Source organism: Empidonax traillii, unplaced genomic scaffold, assembly GCF_003031625.1.
Source record: "Empidonax traillii isolate 1590-97213 ecotype Southwest subspecies unplaced genomic scaffold, ASM303162v1 scaffold1066:size251847, whole genome shotgun sequence".
Lineage (NCBI taxonomy): Eukaryota > Metazoa > Chordata > Aves > Passeriformes > Tyrannidae > Empidonax > Empidonax traillii.
Genome location: NW_020956259.1, coordinates 142,154 through 157,024, shown reverse-complemented (window position 1 = coordinate 157,024; position 14,871 = coordinate 142,154). Strand labels below are relative to the sequence as shown.

The window sequence follows — 14,871 nt, the reverse complement described above, 5'->3', positions numbered from 1 at the left end:
TACACGCCAATTTAAAGTGAGATGGTGCCATCAACTAAAGAGCAAAACAACAAACACCAAAAGCTAATGTAACTTACATAGCAATTACCTTACTCTTCAGAAAAAGAGAAATAACACGAACTTCAATGTTGCTAAACACTTATGCACAATCAAAATGATCGTTAATGTGCTTACACCAACTTTTCCATATAAATCGGTATTTAAAACATACCCTTTGTACATCTTATGCGCATAACTGCTTCAAATCCGATCTTTCTTGTAAGGTATCTTTTCAGGTCTTTTTGCAACTTTTCAGCCTGAGCAGGATTATGGGTACGGTGGAAAGAGGGATAGTAATAGATGCATCCAGCAGAATACTTGGACATGCAAGCTGCAAAGAAAAGATATGGTTAAGAGGTAAAATTGTAACATGAAGTCAGGACACAAAAATTGTGTCCAGCCTTCCACAAGACACATCTATCTTCATCATTTTCTTCATATGACCCACACCTATAAGACAATCAGAACTGGCCCAGCGTCAGGCCACCGAAGACAGTCATGAGCCACCACAATACTCAATGAGCTAATTATACACTGAGCTCAATAAACACGCCTCCTCTGGCAGCTAAGACTGAAGTGCCTGCTGAAAAATTCACTGGTGCGGAGGCAAAATTAAGTGTGTGCACAGAGACAAATCTTGGATTAATATCAAAAGATGAAAACTCTGTTCTACCCCTATGATTAAACTTTATTTATTCCTTGCCATCTGGTTGCTTCCTGTTCTTGAGCAGAAGAGTACCTTCTCACTTAAAACTGTGAAATCCTAGAATAAGTTGTCTGATACCACCAATACAATATTTCTGTTCTTTACTGCTATCAACTTCAAAGTCAATTCCATTGTAGCATGAGCTGCAATAACCAAAGTGCAAAAATATTTACATGATTTACATGAAGCAGCCTATGCTTCTAGAGAAAGACAACAGTGCAGAAAAAGGGAATGAGGTACTCCTTACCGAGAGAAGCTAGATCAGAATATTGTGAACTTAAGAGAAATAAATCCACAGCAGTCTGCTGGCCTGAACAGTCCAGTGCCAACTTCTTATAAAAGTCCGTTGCTGGACCAAGATGCTGGACCACCTTTAGTGAATAAATCATACAGGGAAGAGTTAAGACAACAATCGTGCTTTTTAAGAGTTCATGGAACAAAAGACATACTATTCAGCAGCAAAGTATCATAAGAAAGTTTCCTTTAAACAGTAACTTACAGGCATTCCCACCTGCAGAAATTATTTTCCTTATGCTCCATATTATTTAAGTTTGCACTTTCAAGCAGCTATGATCCTACTTTTGAGGAAGTTTACATGCTCATACAAATAAACATTTATGCAACTATGTACCACTTCTTGGATGCTGTGAACTACAAGGCCTTAAAATAACAAGAAATCATGTTTTAGATCTACAATTTAAATATCCACAATGATGAAAAACTCAGGTTGATATTAACCGAGTCAAAAATACTTGCAGTTTCTTTTGCTTGCCAACAGAAACTAGGAACCGAAGGTCCAAAAGACAGCTCATGCACTTTGAAACAAGTAACACCACACATACATATGTGATCTTAAATGTATAACTATAGATATAATTTAACTTAGTGAACTGCTATAAACAAAAAGCAAGCGTTGATCTGCAGAACTACACAAGTCAGAAAGACTTGGTCAGTCCTTAGTCTCATGAAATGAATATTAAAGGAAGTTTTTTACCTTTGTGCTTGACCTTTGATTGGGATCTTCTCTGGAATGCAAAAGCCCCGCTCCCAAGGATGGTAACTGAGTTTGAAAGACCGATATCCGACCACCCGTTGGAGACATCAGTTTAAATGCAGCCTGAAGAGCAGGGCCCAATGCACTGTGTGTTTCTCTTGTATTGGTGAACATATTTGGTAACGCATTCAATAGATCTTTTATCAACTGCAGAACAGATTGAAAGGTGTTTTATGAGCTTTACAAGCTTGAGATTTTCTGCTGGTTTTAAACTGTTTATGCTGTTTTTCTACTGCCATAACTGAAGTGACACAATGTGTACCAAATATTTCAGTTTACACACTAAGGAAAACAAAGGCATAATTTTAGAGGTTGTGATGTATCAAACGAATTACATGTAATACTTGTATAATTAAAAATTAGCATTGGAACTACATATTATAGAGGTAAATTTGAATTCAAAGTTTAACAGGACTATCTAATTTGAATATTTAACTCTTCAAATTTAATTATATATTTTAAGCAATCATACCTCTTTGCTTTCATGGAGATTTACAAGTAAACTATCTGGTGTAGGCAGGAAAATATCTGCAAGCAGAATGGAAGAAAACATTAAAGAGAAAAATAATGTTAAAACAGAACAAAACATTTCACTGCCCACTGCTACTCATACCATGAAATAGTCTATTTTCTGATATGTGTGTTAGGGAGAAAAATACAGTCTATACAAAGCTTGTCTTAGTCAAAGCAAAATTATGTTTTGAATTTCACATTTTAAACATCACCTATTCTATAGTTAGTGTAAGACTACTTTTCAAAAATATGTTCACTATACATTCAATAACATTGACCTAAAATCAGAATAGTTGAGAGATTCTAATCTTTCTTCTGGGGAAAAGATAAATAACAGATTCTCAAAAATTCGGCTTCCATTTTCTTTTTACTTACCATCAATATCTGAGACAATCAGCATCTGAGGCTGAGATAAACCTTCTTGCAAGTTGTAAAACTGAACAGTGCTGTCAAACGTTATGAACCCTATTCTTGTTCTTGAGTCTCCAGGCAGCCTGAAGCATTGAAAAATAAACTATTAAGCCCTAAATCTCTCTCTCAACACATATACATACTCAGAGCTCCTGCTGATGTTAGCAGAAACTCAGCTCTAGTGTACAGGAGTGAAGGGAGAACATAAGAAAAGAGATCTGAAACATGAATACAAGTAATATTCCCTCAGTATTTTCTGAAAAACTGGAATAATGAGACAGATTACAAAAGCAATGTTATGGACAAGCACTCACTAATATATTGATATTTTGCTCCAAGAGGGAACCTAATAGGTTCAATTAGACATTACACTGACACATGAAAGAAGGCAGTTCTTCAGTAGAAAACAGAGCATTCTGCTCTTTTGTAATTCAAAAAACCCATTTACTAATACAGTTACAGAGTACTTACAACTCTAAACCGAAATCCAATGTCTTTACTATGCAACATACTTATTGCTCATGGGGACCATATTTCAATAAATAGCATTAAAAATATAAAATTAAAAACTAAAAGCAGTTTCTCAAATAGAATATAAAACATCAGCAAGGGCTGAAAATCATGACAGCAATCAAAAGCAATAAAGGCAAGTATTGTTGTTACCATCTAGGTATATAAATGAACTGGATGTACTGATTTTCCTATAGATTTTGCATGGGATTTTTTGGATTTTCCTAAAATAATTTAGCATGTTTCTGAGATCCTGTTAACAAAATACCCATAAAAAACTGAACAAAGAAGGACTGAACTAATAAATGGAAGAATTTTATTGTACATATTGGTTTCTTCATGAGAAATGAAAATCCAGTTGCCCATGAAAAATTTGTAGAAAGAAATTTGCAAGCCTTCACAGGATTAGTTGTCAAAAGACATGAACACAGTGAAGTTTATCAACCCTCACTCAAATAGCACCAGCAACAATCCCATGAATGCTGTCCCAGTGCAAAAACGTGAACAGATAGAAAGTGGCACAGGTAGATCTAGGTAACCATGATCTGGAAAATCCAAACTGACAACACAACTCACACAGGCAGTGTCACACTAGTGGTTACAACATTCCAGTATGCAGTGCCGGGGTCATTTCAGCACAGGAACCAGACAATTTAATCCCTGTAACTTAGTTCATTTTTGTTGCTGTCGGCAGAGGGGAACACTGCAGTGTATATATCTTTGTACAATCAACATGTTGCTAGAAGTTATAGCTAAATATTCTTTGCAGATAAGTAAGTAAATTATATGCAGATACACCTTTAATCATATTCAGGGAAAATATCCCTCAGCATATAAATTGCTTCAACAGCTGGGGTTTTTCTGGTTTTATTTTTTTTTTTTGGTAGTTTAGATTCTTTGGTTGGTTTTTGGTTTTGATTTTTTAGAGATGTAAGCTGCATTTCAGAATTCCAGGCAACTGAGCTTCTGCCCTTTAGGGACAGGATGTTTAGACACTATGCAAGTTTTTTTTCAAAATTGTAAATTAGTATTGTTCATAACAACATGTCAGGTAATTTGAAAAAATTGTTTATTCTCTTACTTGTCTAGGTTTTCCAGCAATGACTGGCAGACTATTGTCAAATATCCAGCCTCTACTGCATTATGAGACACATCTAAAACAAATAAATATACCGCAGGCTGAGGAGGACGAAGCTACAAAGTAAAAAAAAAACAATAAAAAATGTTTAAAAATCATATTCAAAGAAATGGGTAAAATTTATTAATCATTAAAAAGGGAAGCGGGAAAAGGGAATAATTAGAAAAATGCCAAGTATACAGTACGCAATAAAAGCAGTTTACTAAGAAACATGAAGATAGACTTTACCACAATTCCCAGTGGTTAATAACTGCTATTTGTAATAAATATAGTGTTATACTTCAGAAAAATTTGGTATTTTAGTCCCTCCTTCCACCAGTCAACTCATTGATGAAAGATATGGAATTCACTCTTCTGTACTTCACTGCTCTCTCAGTGTGATACATTAAACAGGGTTAAAACATTCTACCTACATCCTTTTCCAAACTCTGTAAGGAGCTCTGTTTATTCACTGCCAAATGTCCCTGCCACAATGTTTCAATTAAAAGACAAGAGAACAACTTATTTTTGCTGCTGTTAATAACGTCAGTATGTCCCAGGCGTTGTTTAACTTTCTTGGAGACAAGAATACTATCACAGCAATCGTAAGCTGACTACTACTAATAATTTCTGTCACAATTACTGACTGAAAATTTGAAGCTAAATTAATTTGCTAGTTATTCCATTACTGGTCTTTCAAAACCTCCTCAAAACAATTGGGAAAGCCAGAAATTACATTGCACTGGCTTCAAATCTGACTGTGCCACATTAAACTACACTGGATGACAACACACACTGAATTGCCTTCAATTGACAAGCCTTTCAACGTCTGCATTAGCAAAAACTCAAAATATGAATTTTAAAAATTCTTTAGTGTTAAGAGGACCTTCACAGGAAACTTAATACACACCACCGGAGCAATATGCAACATTAATTTCAAACGCTTTTATATTAACATGCAATTGCTCAAGTTACCACGAAAACTTTTTTTACCATATAGTCTGAGGAAGCAATGAATTCCACTGTAGAATTTTGCACCTCTGGCCGTTTATGAGGCTCACCATAAGACCGTGTCAGAGGATTATACATAAATTCTTCAGGAACTATAAAAAAAAATGTAATACACATCATATTTTTGTCAGCAAATAAAAAACATTACTGCAGCTACAAGCAAAAGTAATGTGGACACACTGCAATTATCACAACAGGAAAAATTTCACATTAAGGATACATAAAATTAAAGAACACTTCAAAGTGTTCCCTTTGAAGCAACACTTCAAGCAACATTCAAGTTCAGTAACTGGAAAGAAAAGAAGGTTTATTTTAAATAGCACTATACCCCCAACTATAAAACACCAATGCAAACAGAGCATTCCACACCAAGCAGCAATCTGTGTTGCTTCTCATAACCCCTGGCCTGGATTGCAGACAGTAGTAGCTGTCCATCATGTTTCCATTTGATATTGCAACAGCAGTCAATGGAATAAGCTGAATTCATTATATGAGTAATCAGCATTATATGAATACATTTTCTTCATCTTCCAGAAGACTGCAAAACACATTTGAATTAAGATGTTTTTTAAAATCTCTGGATCATAAGAACACTGGCACTTTAATCTACATTTTAATCTGAAGTCTTCCATGGACTGGTATGATGCAAATGCTTGAAAGAGATACTATAAAGGCAAGCATCTCCTGCTACGAAACTTACCATCATTAACTCTATAGCAGAGATTGCATTTCCACCTCCTTTGATCAATGAAAGAAACAAAAGGGTTGATGTATGTCCTGCAGGATCTGCATCTTACTATTGTGCTTGATGTTATTACTGGTAATTGCTAAAAAGAAACAATGGAAAGCTGTCACAAAGGTATATGATACATTTCATGGAAATGTGCAGTACAATTCATAAAAGCTTCATAAGACTACATATTCTATCACGTTCCTTTTAGCTTTTTAGTTTATTTTCATAAAATTATGATGCCCTACTAAAAATAACTTCTCCGTTAAAAACAAAAGAAATACCATTTAATTATTGCCTCAATCTAATATCACAATCAAAGATGTAGTAAGATTTTGAATGAAATTACTATAAATTACAGTTACTATGGCAAGAAGAATTATGAAAGACAGGACCACTTTGAGTGACTAAATACGACTGACAGCAAACCTTACACAAAGAACACTTTTTATAAAAAGAAGTTATACCAGACGGTTATTCACCTTTTTACATAAATACTAACAAATCAGATGGCGAGGAGGTGCTTAACACTTATAAATACATCTTCAATCTTATACTGTGCTTACTTTCTACCAAAAGCATTAATCAGGCCAGTAACACACTCAACATGAGCACAAGAGGGCTCTGTAAACACCTTTTCAAGAGATATCTGACAGTTGTGAGCCCACAACACAGAGCAGTACTTCACTGCTTCAGAGAACCACAGGAAAGGAAAAATTTCTCCAAAGCTCCTCCATTATGAATTTCAGTGAAGTAGCAATTTCAAGGCTTTTTTTCCCCTCCTCCTACGTCCCAAACAATTTTTTGGTACTTCTGTTAAATTAGGACTGAATAGTTCATTGTAATTTTTTGTTTGAATGAAAACAGGACAAATATTGTATATATTAAATATATAAAATATGTATATATTAAATACACACTCTAAAAAAACAAAAGTATGATACTTTACCGTTAGGTCCCTGAAGGGATGCAGCAACAAACCCAAAGGAAGCTTAGCTTTGTTTAACAAAGCCTGTGTCTGAGGAATATTTGTCAATGTACATCGAAATGAGCTGAAAGGAAATAAAAACATTACATTGAAAATGAAATTTAAAATTATGTTAAAAACATTGTGTTAACACCAGATTTTAAAGAACTCGGACGTTTAAGAAATCCTGTGTTTTACAAAGCTGATTTAATAAAAAACAAAATGCAAAGAGCTTTAAAGAAAGGTCTCCTAAAGAAACAAAAAAAATAGTCCCCCCACTCCCCAGTTTAATAGTTCATCAGTGTAAGTATACCAACACCAACTTGCAATAAAGAATCAGAACTGCTTTAGGTACAACATTCAATGTAAAACTATGTATTTTTCTGTTCATTATAAAATTTTTTCCAGTGAAGGAACTACAGAAGGAATATAGTATTTACTAGTTCTCAGTAAACAATATTCATATAAGAAAACAGTAGAAAAGGATCCCAAATACTGAGTAGACTCAAAATATTTTCTTTTGTGTAACGTGGAGGATGGACTTCAAGCTAATTTAAGCCAAAAAAACCCAGTGCACAAATAGTGGTGTCCAAAATGTTCCACACCTAAGAATGATTTCTAGCCCCGTTTTCTGGTGGGACTGTGTGTTGTCACTAGAGTAGTAAGGACACTGAGTCACTTTGGGGCAACAAAGAATACTTATTTTGGAATTACAAATAAAATCATTAAGGAATAGCACTTGCCGTTGTACCTGGCTGCACTTGACCTGGGACTGTTGATAACACTAATATCAACTAGAGGTAAAAGGATACATTATTCAATGTATTCAGGCATGATCATAACACTTTTCCGGAAAAAATCTCCTGCAATGTTACAAAAATATTCTACTGCATAACATTAGGGTGTTTATTAAAAGACTTTTTTTTTTTTTTAATTAATAAAATATTAAAGGTACAGATTAAGCAGACTTCTCAACATATTAGGAAATAAGTTATACTCCCACTGCATATAATGTATTCTGATGGCAGGACAGTTTCAACACTTGTGTAAGGGTGCAGAGGATAAACTTGTTTTCAAGTGAAAGAGTTTTTATTAACTTATTACGATTTAAAGTCAGGAGTCAGTTTAGTCATTTTTCAACACTTTAATTAATTATTAGTTATTGAAAAACGTAAGATGCTGTTCTAGACACAGTACACTTACTCTGGACTGCAGTTTAATTTCCTAAGATCAGAATTCAAGTTAGGCACAGGTGCTGGAACTGAAGACACTGGCAAAATATTTCTATCATGTGTAAGGTTTACTGGTCTCAAGCTTTCTGGCTGCTGAGAATGCTGTAGACTTAACCCTCCTAAGGAAGAGGACAGCTGGTTCACACTCGGATATTGCTGAAAAAGGTAAGAGCATGACAAACAGGTAAACACACAACCACGTTTAAATAACATGATTTAAACTTTCTTGTAGTCCCCCTTTCTTCCAGACATGTATTGAAAAAAGATAAAGCAGCAGTTAGCAACAAACCCAAACAAACAAGAAGAGAGTGGTATGGTAGAAATTTAAAAATGCTAAGACAAATGTGACATGCCTTCTAAATATGTATCATTGGGCAAAATTCAAATTCATGACACAAATCAACACAGGAAGTCAGTCACATATCAACCTTCAATCCCTCCAGGCATAAGAAAACAAATTACTAGAAAGGCTGACACAATTTCCCTCCCTGCACTCTGCAGTGTAACTTTTGTTGTAATGTAACTTTTCCAAGTTACAGACACTGCTTTTACATATTTATTTTTAAATTAAAACCATAGAGGAGGAGAAAAGGTTAGATTGGAAGGCGCCTTTGCAGTCTGGTAGTGTAACCCCTTGCTCAAACAAGGTTATCTTAAAAGTTAGATTAGGTTGTTTAAAAAACAACTTGAAAGTTAGCTTAGACTTGATCAACTGGGTTTTGATAATAGCTAAGAATTGACAATTTCACAGCACAATCTGTTCTAGTGCTTCCCACTCACATCCTGCAACTTGCTGCAACTGCTGTTCTTCTGTCGTGTGCTCCTGAAAAGAGTGTACCTGCATCTCATGATGAAGTGAAGATGAAGACAATGCTTTCAATTTAAAAAAACAAAACAAAACAAAACAAAACACCACAACCAACACTTTCTTCCAGGTCACATTTTAATTACCTCTGTAACAGTGAAAGCATTCCTGGCTACTATATACTAAATTATGGTGCTACACTCAGATCACTAAGGAATTGTGATCACCTACAACAGCAGTTTCACTCTATTTGCCAGCTGGCCCTTATTTCAGAAAGTGGGATTTGGAAATGTACGTTTCTTTTTGTTGACCCCTTCACACACACATTTCTCTGCAGCGCTTCAGCATTTGCATTTTTCCTCAGTGTCTGTTTCTTCTTCAGCTTTCACTGCACTCAGGTGATTCACATGTATGACAGGAGTCAGGTGATTGTACACAATTTCTTGAGTGTTTGGTGCTCTCTTTACCAGGAAAATAGAGCAGATGCAGTCAGCCTGCCCCATCACATGCACAGACAGCACAAGAGCTCTTTTATGTGGACCCTATGCCATGCCTTGCTCATAAGGTCATTTAATGCTTGAGATCATAGCCTATAGAAGTGCTCGAATACATGCAGATCGAGTACTTCCTTATGCATCTTCATGGTTGCCTATCAGTGAAGTTCAGATCTTTGAAACACCAAACCTTGAAACTGTGGATGGTGACAATAACTGGTGAAGAAAACTTGTTCAGCTTAACTACTTGGAGGCACACTTAAAATTGTCATTCAAAAGCCTTCCAATGAGTTTAGATCCAGAGCTACAACATCAATATTATACTTAACATTTGTTGTCTCAGAAATTAAAAAATAAAATAGAAAATACTGAAAGTAAAGGGGAAATATATCATGTAGAAAAAGGTTTTCCCAGGGAGTTACTTGATGAAGTAACTTTTAAATTAAAAATACAAACCTGTGGATAGTGTTGGAAACCAGGATGGTGTCCTGGATTACTGGGCTGCACAGGAGTAGGTGGTGTTGCATTTTGGTAGCCAGGCTGCAGTGCTGGATATCCATAACCAAAGGGCTTTGAAGCTTTTGATGTTTGTGGGACTGATGGAGCAGGAACTGGGCTGCTGGTCACAGAACGTGTATCTGAATGGACAAAAGAAATCCCACAAGTATTGAATATACTTACTATTTCCTTCTTAATTAAAATTCCTAAATGCTTTACAAATGACATTTCCATTTGTAAGTTTTTTCATTATCAATCAAGTTATTTTTCTGCACTGAAAAAATAAATTAGCAAGGAAGATTACTGCAATTACACTGACAAAGATGACGTATATGGGAAAATGACCACATATTTGTGTTACTACTAACAAAATGTTGCCTTATAAAAAGAGGCAACTTGAAAAAAAAGTATTTCAGTTGAATAAAAAAAAGAAAAAAATTATTAGAACCACATTTTATTACAATACACATATTTGATATAAACGACAAGAGACCATGCTTAGTCTCTGCTCTACCACTGCTGAATACTGTCAAACATAAGGCTAAAATTATTCTATAATTCTACAGTGACTGCAGCACAGGGATATACAAAAAAAAGAGCCAGAGGCACAGACCCTTCAAATTTATCCAATTATCATTTTAAATACTGGCTAACATACTTCGAATATCATCTTTTCCACTTGTTCTTAATATGGCAGCTCTACAGATTTCAAGACCAGGGTAGTCAATTAGCAGATTCATTTAGAACCAGTCTGACAATTCTGATATCTTTAGAGCTAAAAATTAGCAAAACAGGTATCATTTTCTTTAAATGAAGAAAAAGAGAAGAAGAAAACCAGATCCAAGCATCTCTGCAAGCCGATATTGTTGCTCCCTCAAGACTTCTGTTGTGTATCAGCCACTATTAGCAGCTGCTATTGCCAACACAATTAGGCATACAGTATAATCTAGAAAAAGATGCTGCTTTCACACTTAGCATATTTTCAGTACTACCCTCAATACTACAATGGAAAGTATTACATGATTCAGGGAATTTTTATTAAACGGTTATGTCAGCTTCAGTGTTAAAACTGTGAAGTGATTAAAAAAGGCATGTATGTTTTCTCTGATGATTTCTCTCATTCCTTTCATAGGCATTTCCTTTCATCTGATTGTTAACTAACAATAAACAACACTGGACATAATAAAAAAACACATTTAAGCATTTAAATAAACAATTCAAAATGAACTGCTTACCTGGATAGCCACCTCCTTCCAGGGCATCATAATTGTTCAGAACAGGAGAGGCACTGCTTGTAGTAGAGGAACTATCAAGTGCTGGGGGAGGAAAACAGTTTAACTTTAGGTACTTCAGAAATGCCAAACTTTTGATAAATAACAGACTGAGAATGTTTTTCTTAATATTTGATTAGAAACTGTGAAGAAAGATCCTGGAAAGAAACCCCACCACTTCAGCCCGAATACATGAAAGCTATTAACACTGCAAAGAGGAGAGGGAGGAAGATATAATTAACAAGATACTAAAAATCAAACAAAGACATACCCAACAAATAGAAAGAGAGATCGATGGGAAAAGGACAAAAACAATGAAAAAAGTTCTTTCTTGAAATAAATTTCGTTCTATTAAACCAAAAGCTCTTTCTAGAGTACCTCAACTGAAGCCATGCACATTTTTAAAATATCCATTCAGGACTCTCTTCACAAAGTGAAGATTGCAAACAGCTGAAGATTCCCGTGATCTTCAGAGTGATTATGCACCATCCCCACCTTCAAGCCAAACTGTCAAGTATTTAATTCTTCCCTCCTTTCTGTACTGTTGTAATTCAGAGCTTGTTTACCTTTCAATCTAAAGCTTCTATTTTCAATTATCATTGACAAGAGTCAGAATAAACAATTAAAAGTAACTATGTAAAAGTAAGTACCAAAATTTAACTAGACAATACAAAAAAAGCACAATGAGCACATACATAGTTGTTAGTACTAAAGAGATTCTTACTGCTTATTTTTTAGTTTGACCTATGCATAGATCTTCAATATTTTATTGAAAAATACTGCAAACAAAAGAAAATTTAAAAACATCTCTTCCAATGCCATTTCAGGTACATTTCCAAAGAAAAAGGGCCGAGGAGATTAAATGTATCTGCTCCTTAAAGCACACCAAGCCATGAAGTATGACAGAAAGAGTATCAGAACAGACTCAAAAGATTCACTGACACCGTTCTACTCAGAGGGATCAACAATGACCAGACATTCCATTGCAAAGCTGAAAGTATTTCAAGGGGGAACTTCAATGGTGGGACATTTGAGATTTGATTGCCCTTCAACTGAGATTTCCAACCTATGAAACTCCTACCTATGAAATATAACATCACTGACATTTTGGAGACAGTAATACCATGGCAGTGCCTTTAAAGCACTTAGCTAAGAAACAAAAATACTATTAAAATACCCCAATACTATTAAAAAATCCCATAACACTAACAATAATATATCATTTAAAATAAAATTTTATACTGTGACATTCACACAATCTCAGTTTTCAGATATTCATTGTGTATTTCCTTTTTTTAAAAAATCCTGGAGGTTATAAAAGAACATAACTGCAAGATTTTATCTTTCTACTATAGAAACTGAAGGAAACAGGATTCCTTACTTTGTTCCCTGAGCAGGAACTCTTAAAGCAGGACTTTTAAAGCTTTGCTAAGTCCTACTACAGAAAACCCAAAATATACTTTTTTAGGTCAACAAAAAAATTGAGAAGCTACACAATCATAAGCAACCAGATTTCCCACACCTATTTTTCATAAAACCAGTGGGACAGTCTGAGCTAGAAACCTGTCTACTGAATCTGTTTAGGACTTAACATTAATTTCCTGGTGACAGGATGCTTATTAATCAGGTAGCCTATCTACTGAAACTAGGTGCCCTTTCACTCTTTTCCATAAGATAAACTTAAATACAGCGATACTGCCAAGGCTACAGGTTTTAGTGAAGTACTTAACTTCACAGAGAAAGATGGCAGGGAGTATGAAACTTTGTTTAGGGAACAACATAATAAGAGAAAGCTTACAATTAACTTAAAAAAAGAAGCAAACCAATCAACATATCCTTTGACAGAAATCGTGGCATGGGAACCCAGCACACTGTTCTTAATTATGATCTGTATGTCATAACTGTTTTGCTCCATTCTTCACAGAATTAGTATGAGCACACTAAGCTATTTTCACAGTATTCTAGTTGATTATTTAATTATTTTAATAAAATTCTGAATAATATGACACTTATTTTTTTCTGACTAGTTCCAACATGAATTGTAAGCTTATAAGAAAAGCTACAAAAGTTTGCTATTCCAGATCAATACCAAAAGCCAGCTTATACAAACAGGAGCAGTATATCAACACACGGTATGTGCTATTACTTTAATCTATCAACAATGGCAGTAGTCTAATGCTTCTCTCAAAGAGCTTTTTACACTCATAGAGACAATAAAGATTACTATAAGTTCGAAGAAAAAATGTTACCATAATTCAAGAAACTAAGGTGAGGAGAAACATTAAACTCACAAAACCAAGCCGTTCTGACAAAACACAGGCAGAATCCTTGCAACCATGCATGCAACATTTCAACCTATCAGGACAAACTTCTTCTTAAAAAGTTTGTTGACCTTTTTTTTTCAAGTTTTCCTACAAAGTAAGTAGATTAAAATTGAACCTATATGCCTGACCATAGAGATATACCTTAGAAGGAGAAAAAAAACCCAGCGCAGATTAATTTACAGTCATAAAAAGCACGCTTACTACCTTTCAGTATTTACTTTACTACCTTAGTTGTCAGAGTTCTCTATGCATAAAATGAGAAAAAAGGTAAACACTTGTTTCATGTACGGTATCTCGTTGCTTAACATAAGCAATTATCAGTCTACTTTCTACAGCTAGTTAAGAGTTTAAAACCCATTCCAAATGAAAATATTAAAAATGTGAGTCTTGCAAGTTGTGAATATTACTTTGTTGGATCAATAAAACAACAGATATTAATAGGACCAAAAAAAGACCCATTTGTTGGCCACTGAACTCCTTTTTGTTTACTACACTAGTAACAGTTGGGAAATTTCCAGTTAACTTGATACATGATGAGTCAGAGTGATGTTTTGTCTTAAAGGAAGAAAAAGTTTCAGGGGATGGAAATATGGAGAAAACTTTGAGTAAGAAGAGAACATGATACTGGTGTAAAGCTAAAGCCAACCTGCTTCCTCATCCTCCTCATCCTCTTCCTCATCATCTGAACTTGATGACAAGGGAGCTGGTGCAGAGCTAGCTTGATTATTAACATATCCACCATACTGCATGCCTGTGAAGTGGAAAGCACAAACATAAGAGTCAGACGGACAGGAAAGACGAGAAACGCAAGTCACAAATCATTGCATTAAAAGTGAGAGAAATCAGCTGTTCTAGAGAAAATCCCAACATGCAAAAAGTTAAATCTACAACCCCTAGAAGCAATTCTTAGTGGGCTAGTTCAGCAAAGTATTAGTAGAACATGGAAGCTAGCAGAAAATTTTATATGTGTGTATGTGCATGCGTATCAGGAAGTTAAACTCAAACAGATTTCCTATGTATCTATTTAATATCAGTTTGTCCAGTGGAATGCTTTCATAAATTAATACATAGAAATGAATGAGTTATTTCCAGATAAATTCGAATTACGATATGAAAATGTTTAGTATTAACTTTTGCTTGGCACATCTGGCCCCTTTTAAGACAAAAATACTTCATGTTGGAATTCTGA

At 34.9% G+C, this 14,871-nt stretch overlaps 1 protein-coding gene across 2 annotated transcripts in view; it reads right to left on the bottom strand.

Annotated features, from left to right (window-relative positions):
* Positions 1-14,871, bottom strand: part of SEC24B (SEC24 homolog B, COPII coat complex component) — a 44,659-nt gene that overhangs the window by 12,205 nt on the left and 17,583 nt on the right. For both annotated transcript variants that reach the window (XM_027904563.1, XM_027904565.1), the window contains exons 4-16: positions 14,329-14,433; positions 11,323-11,403; positions 10,046-10,227; positions 8,262-8,446; positions 7,041-7,143; positions 6,062-6,188; positions 5,344-5,453; positions 4,315-4,427; positions 2,688-2,806; positions 2,272-2,327; positions 1,740-1,946; positions 993-1,116; positions 212-370 (exon numbers count right to left, since the gene is read on the bottom strand). In XM_027904563.1, coding sequence (XP_027760364.1) covers positions 212-370; positions 993-1,116; positions 1,740-1,946; positions 2,272-2,327; positions 2,688-2,806; positions 4,315-4,427; positions 5,344-5,453; positions 6,062-6,188; positions 7,041-7,143; positions 8,262-8,446; positions 10,046-10,227; positions 11,323-11,403; positions 14,329-14,433 — 1,671 coding nt within the window. The remainder of the gene's footprint in view (positions 1-211; positions 371-992; positions 1,117-1,739; positions 1,947-2,271; positions 2,328-2,687; positions 2,807-4,314; positions 4,428-5,343; positions 5,454-6,061; positions 6,189-7,040; positions 7,144-8,261; positions 8,447-10,045; positions 10,228-11,322; positions 11,404-14,328; positions 14,434-14,871) is intronic.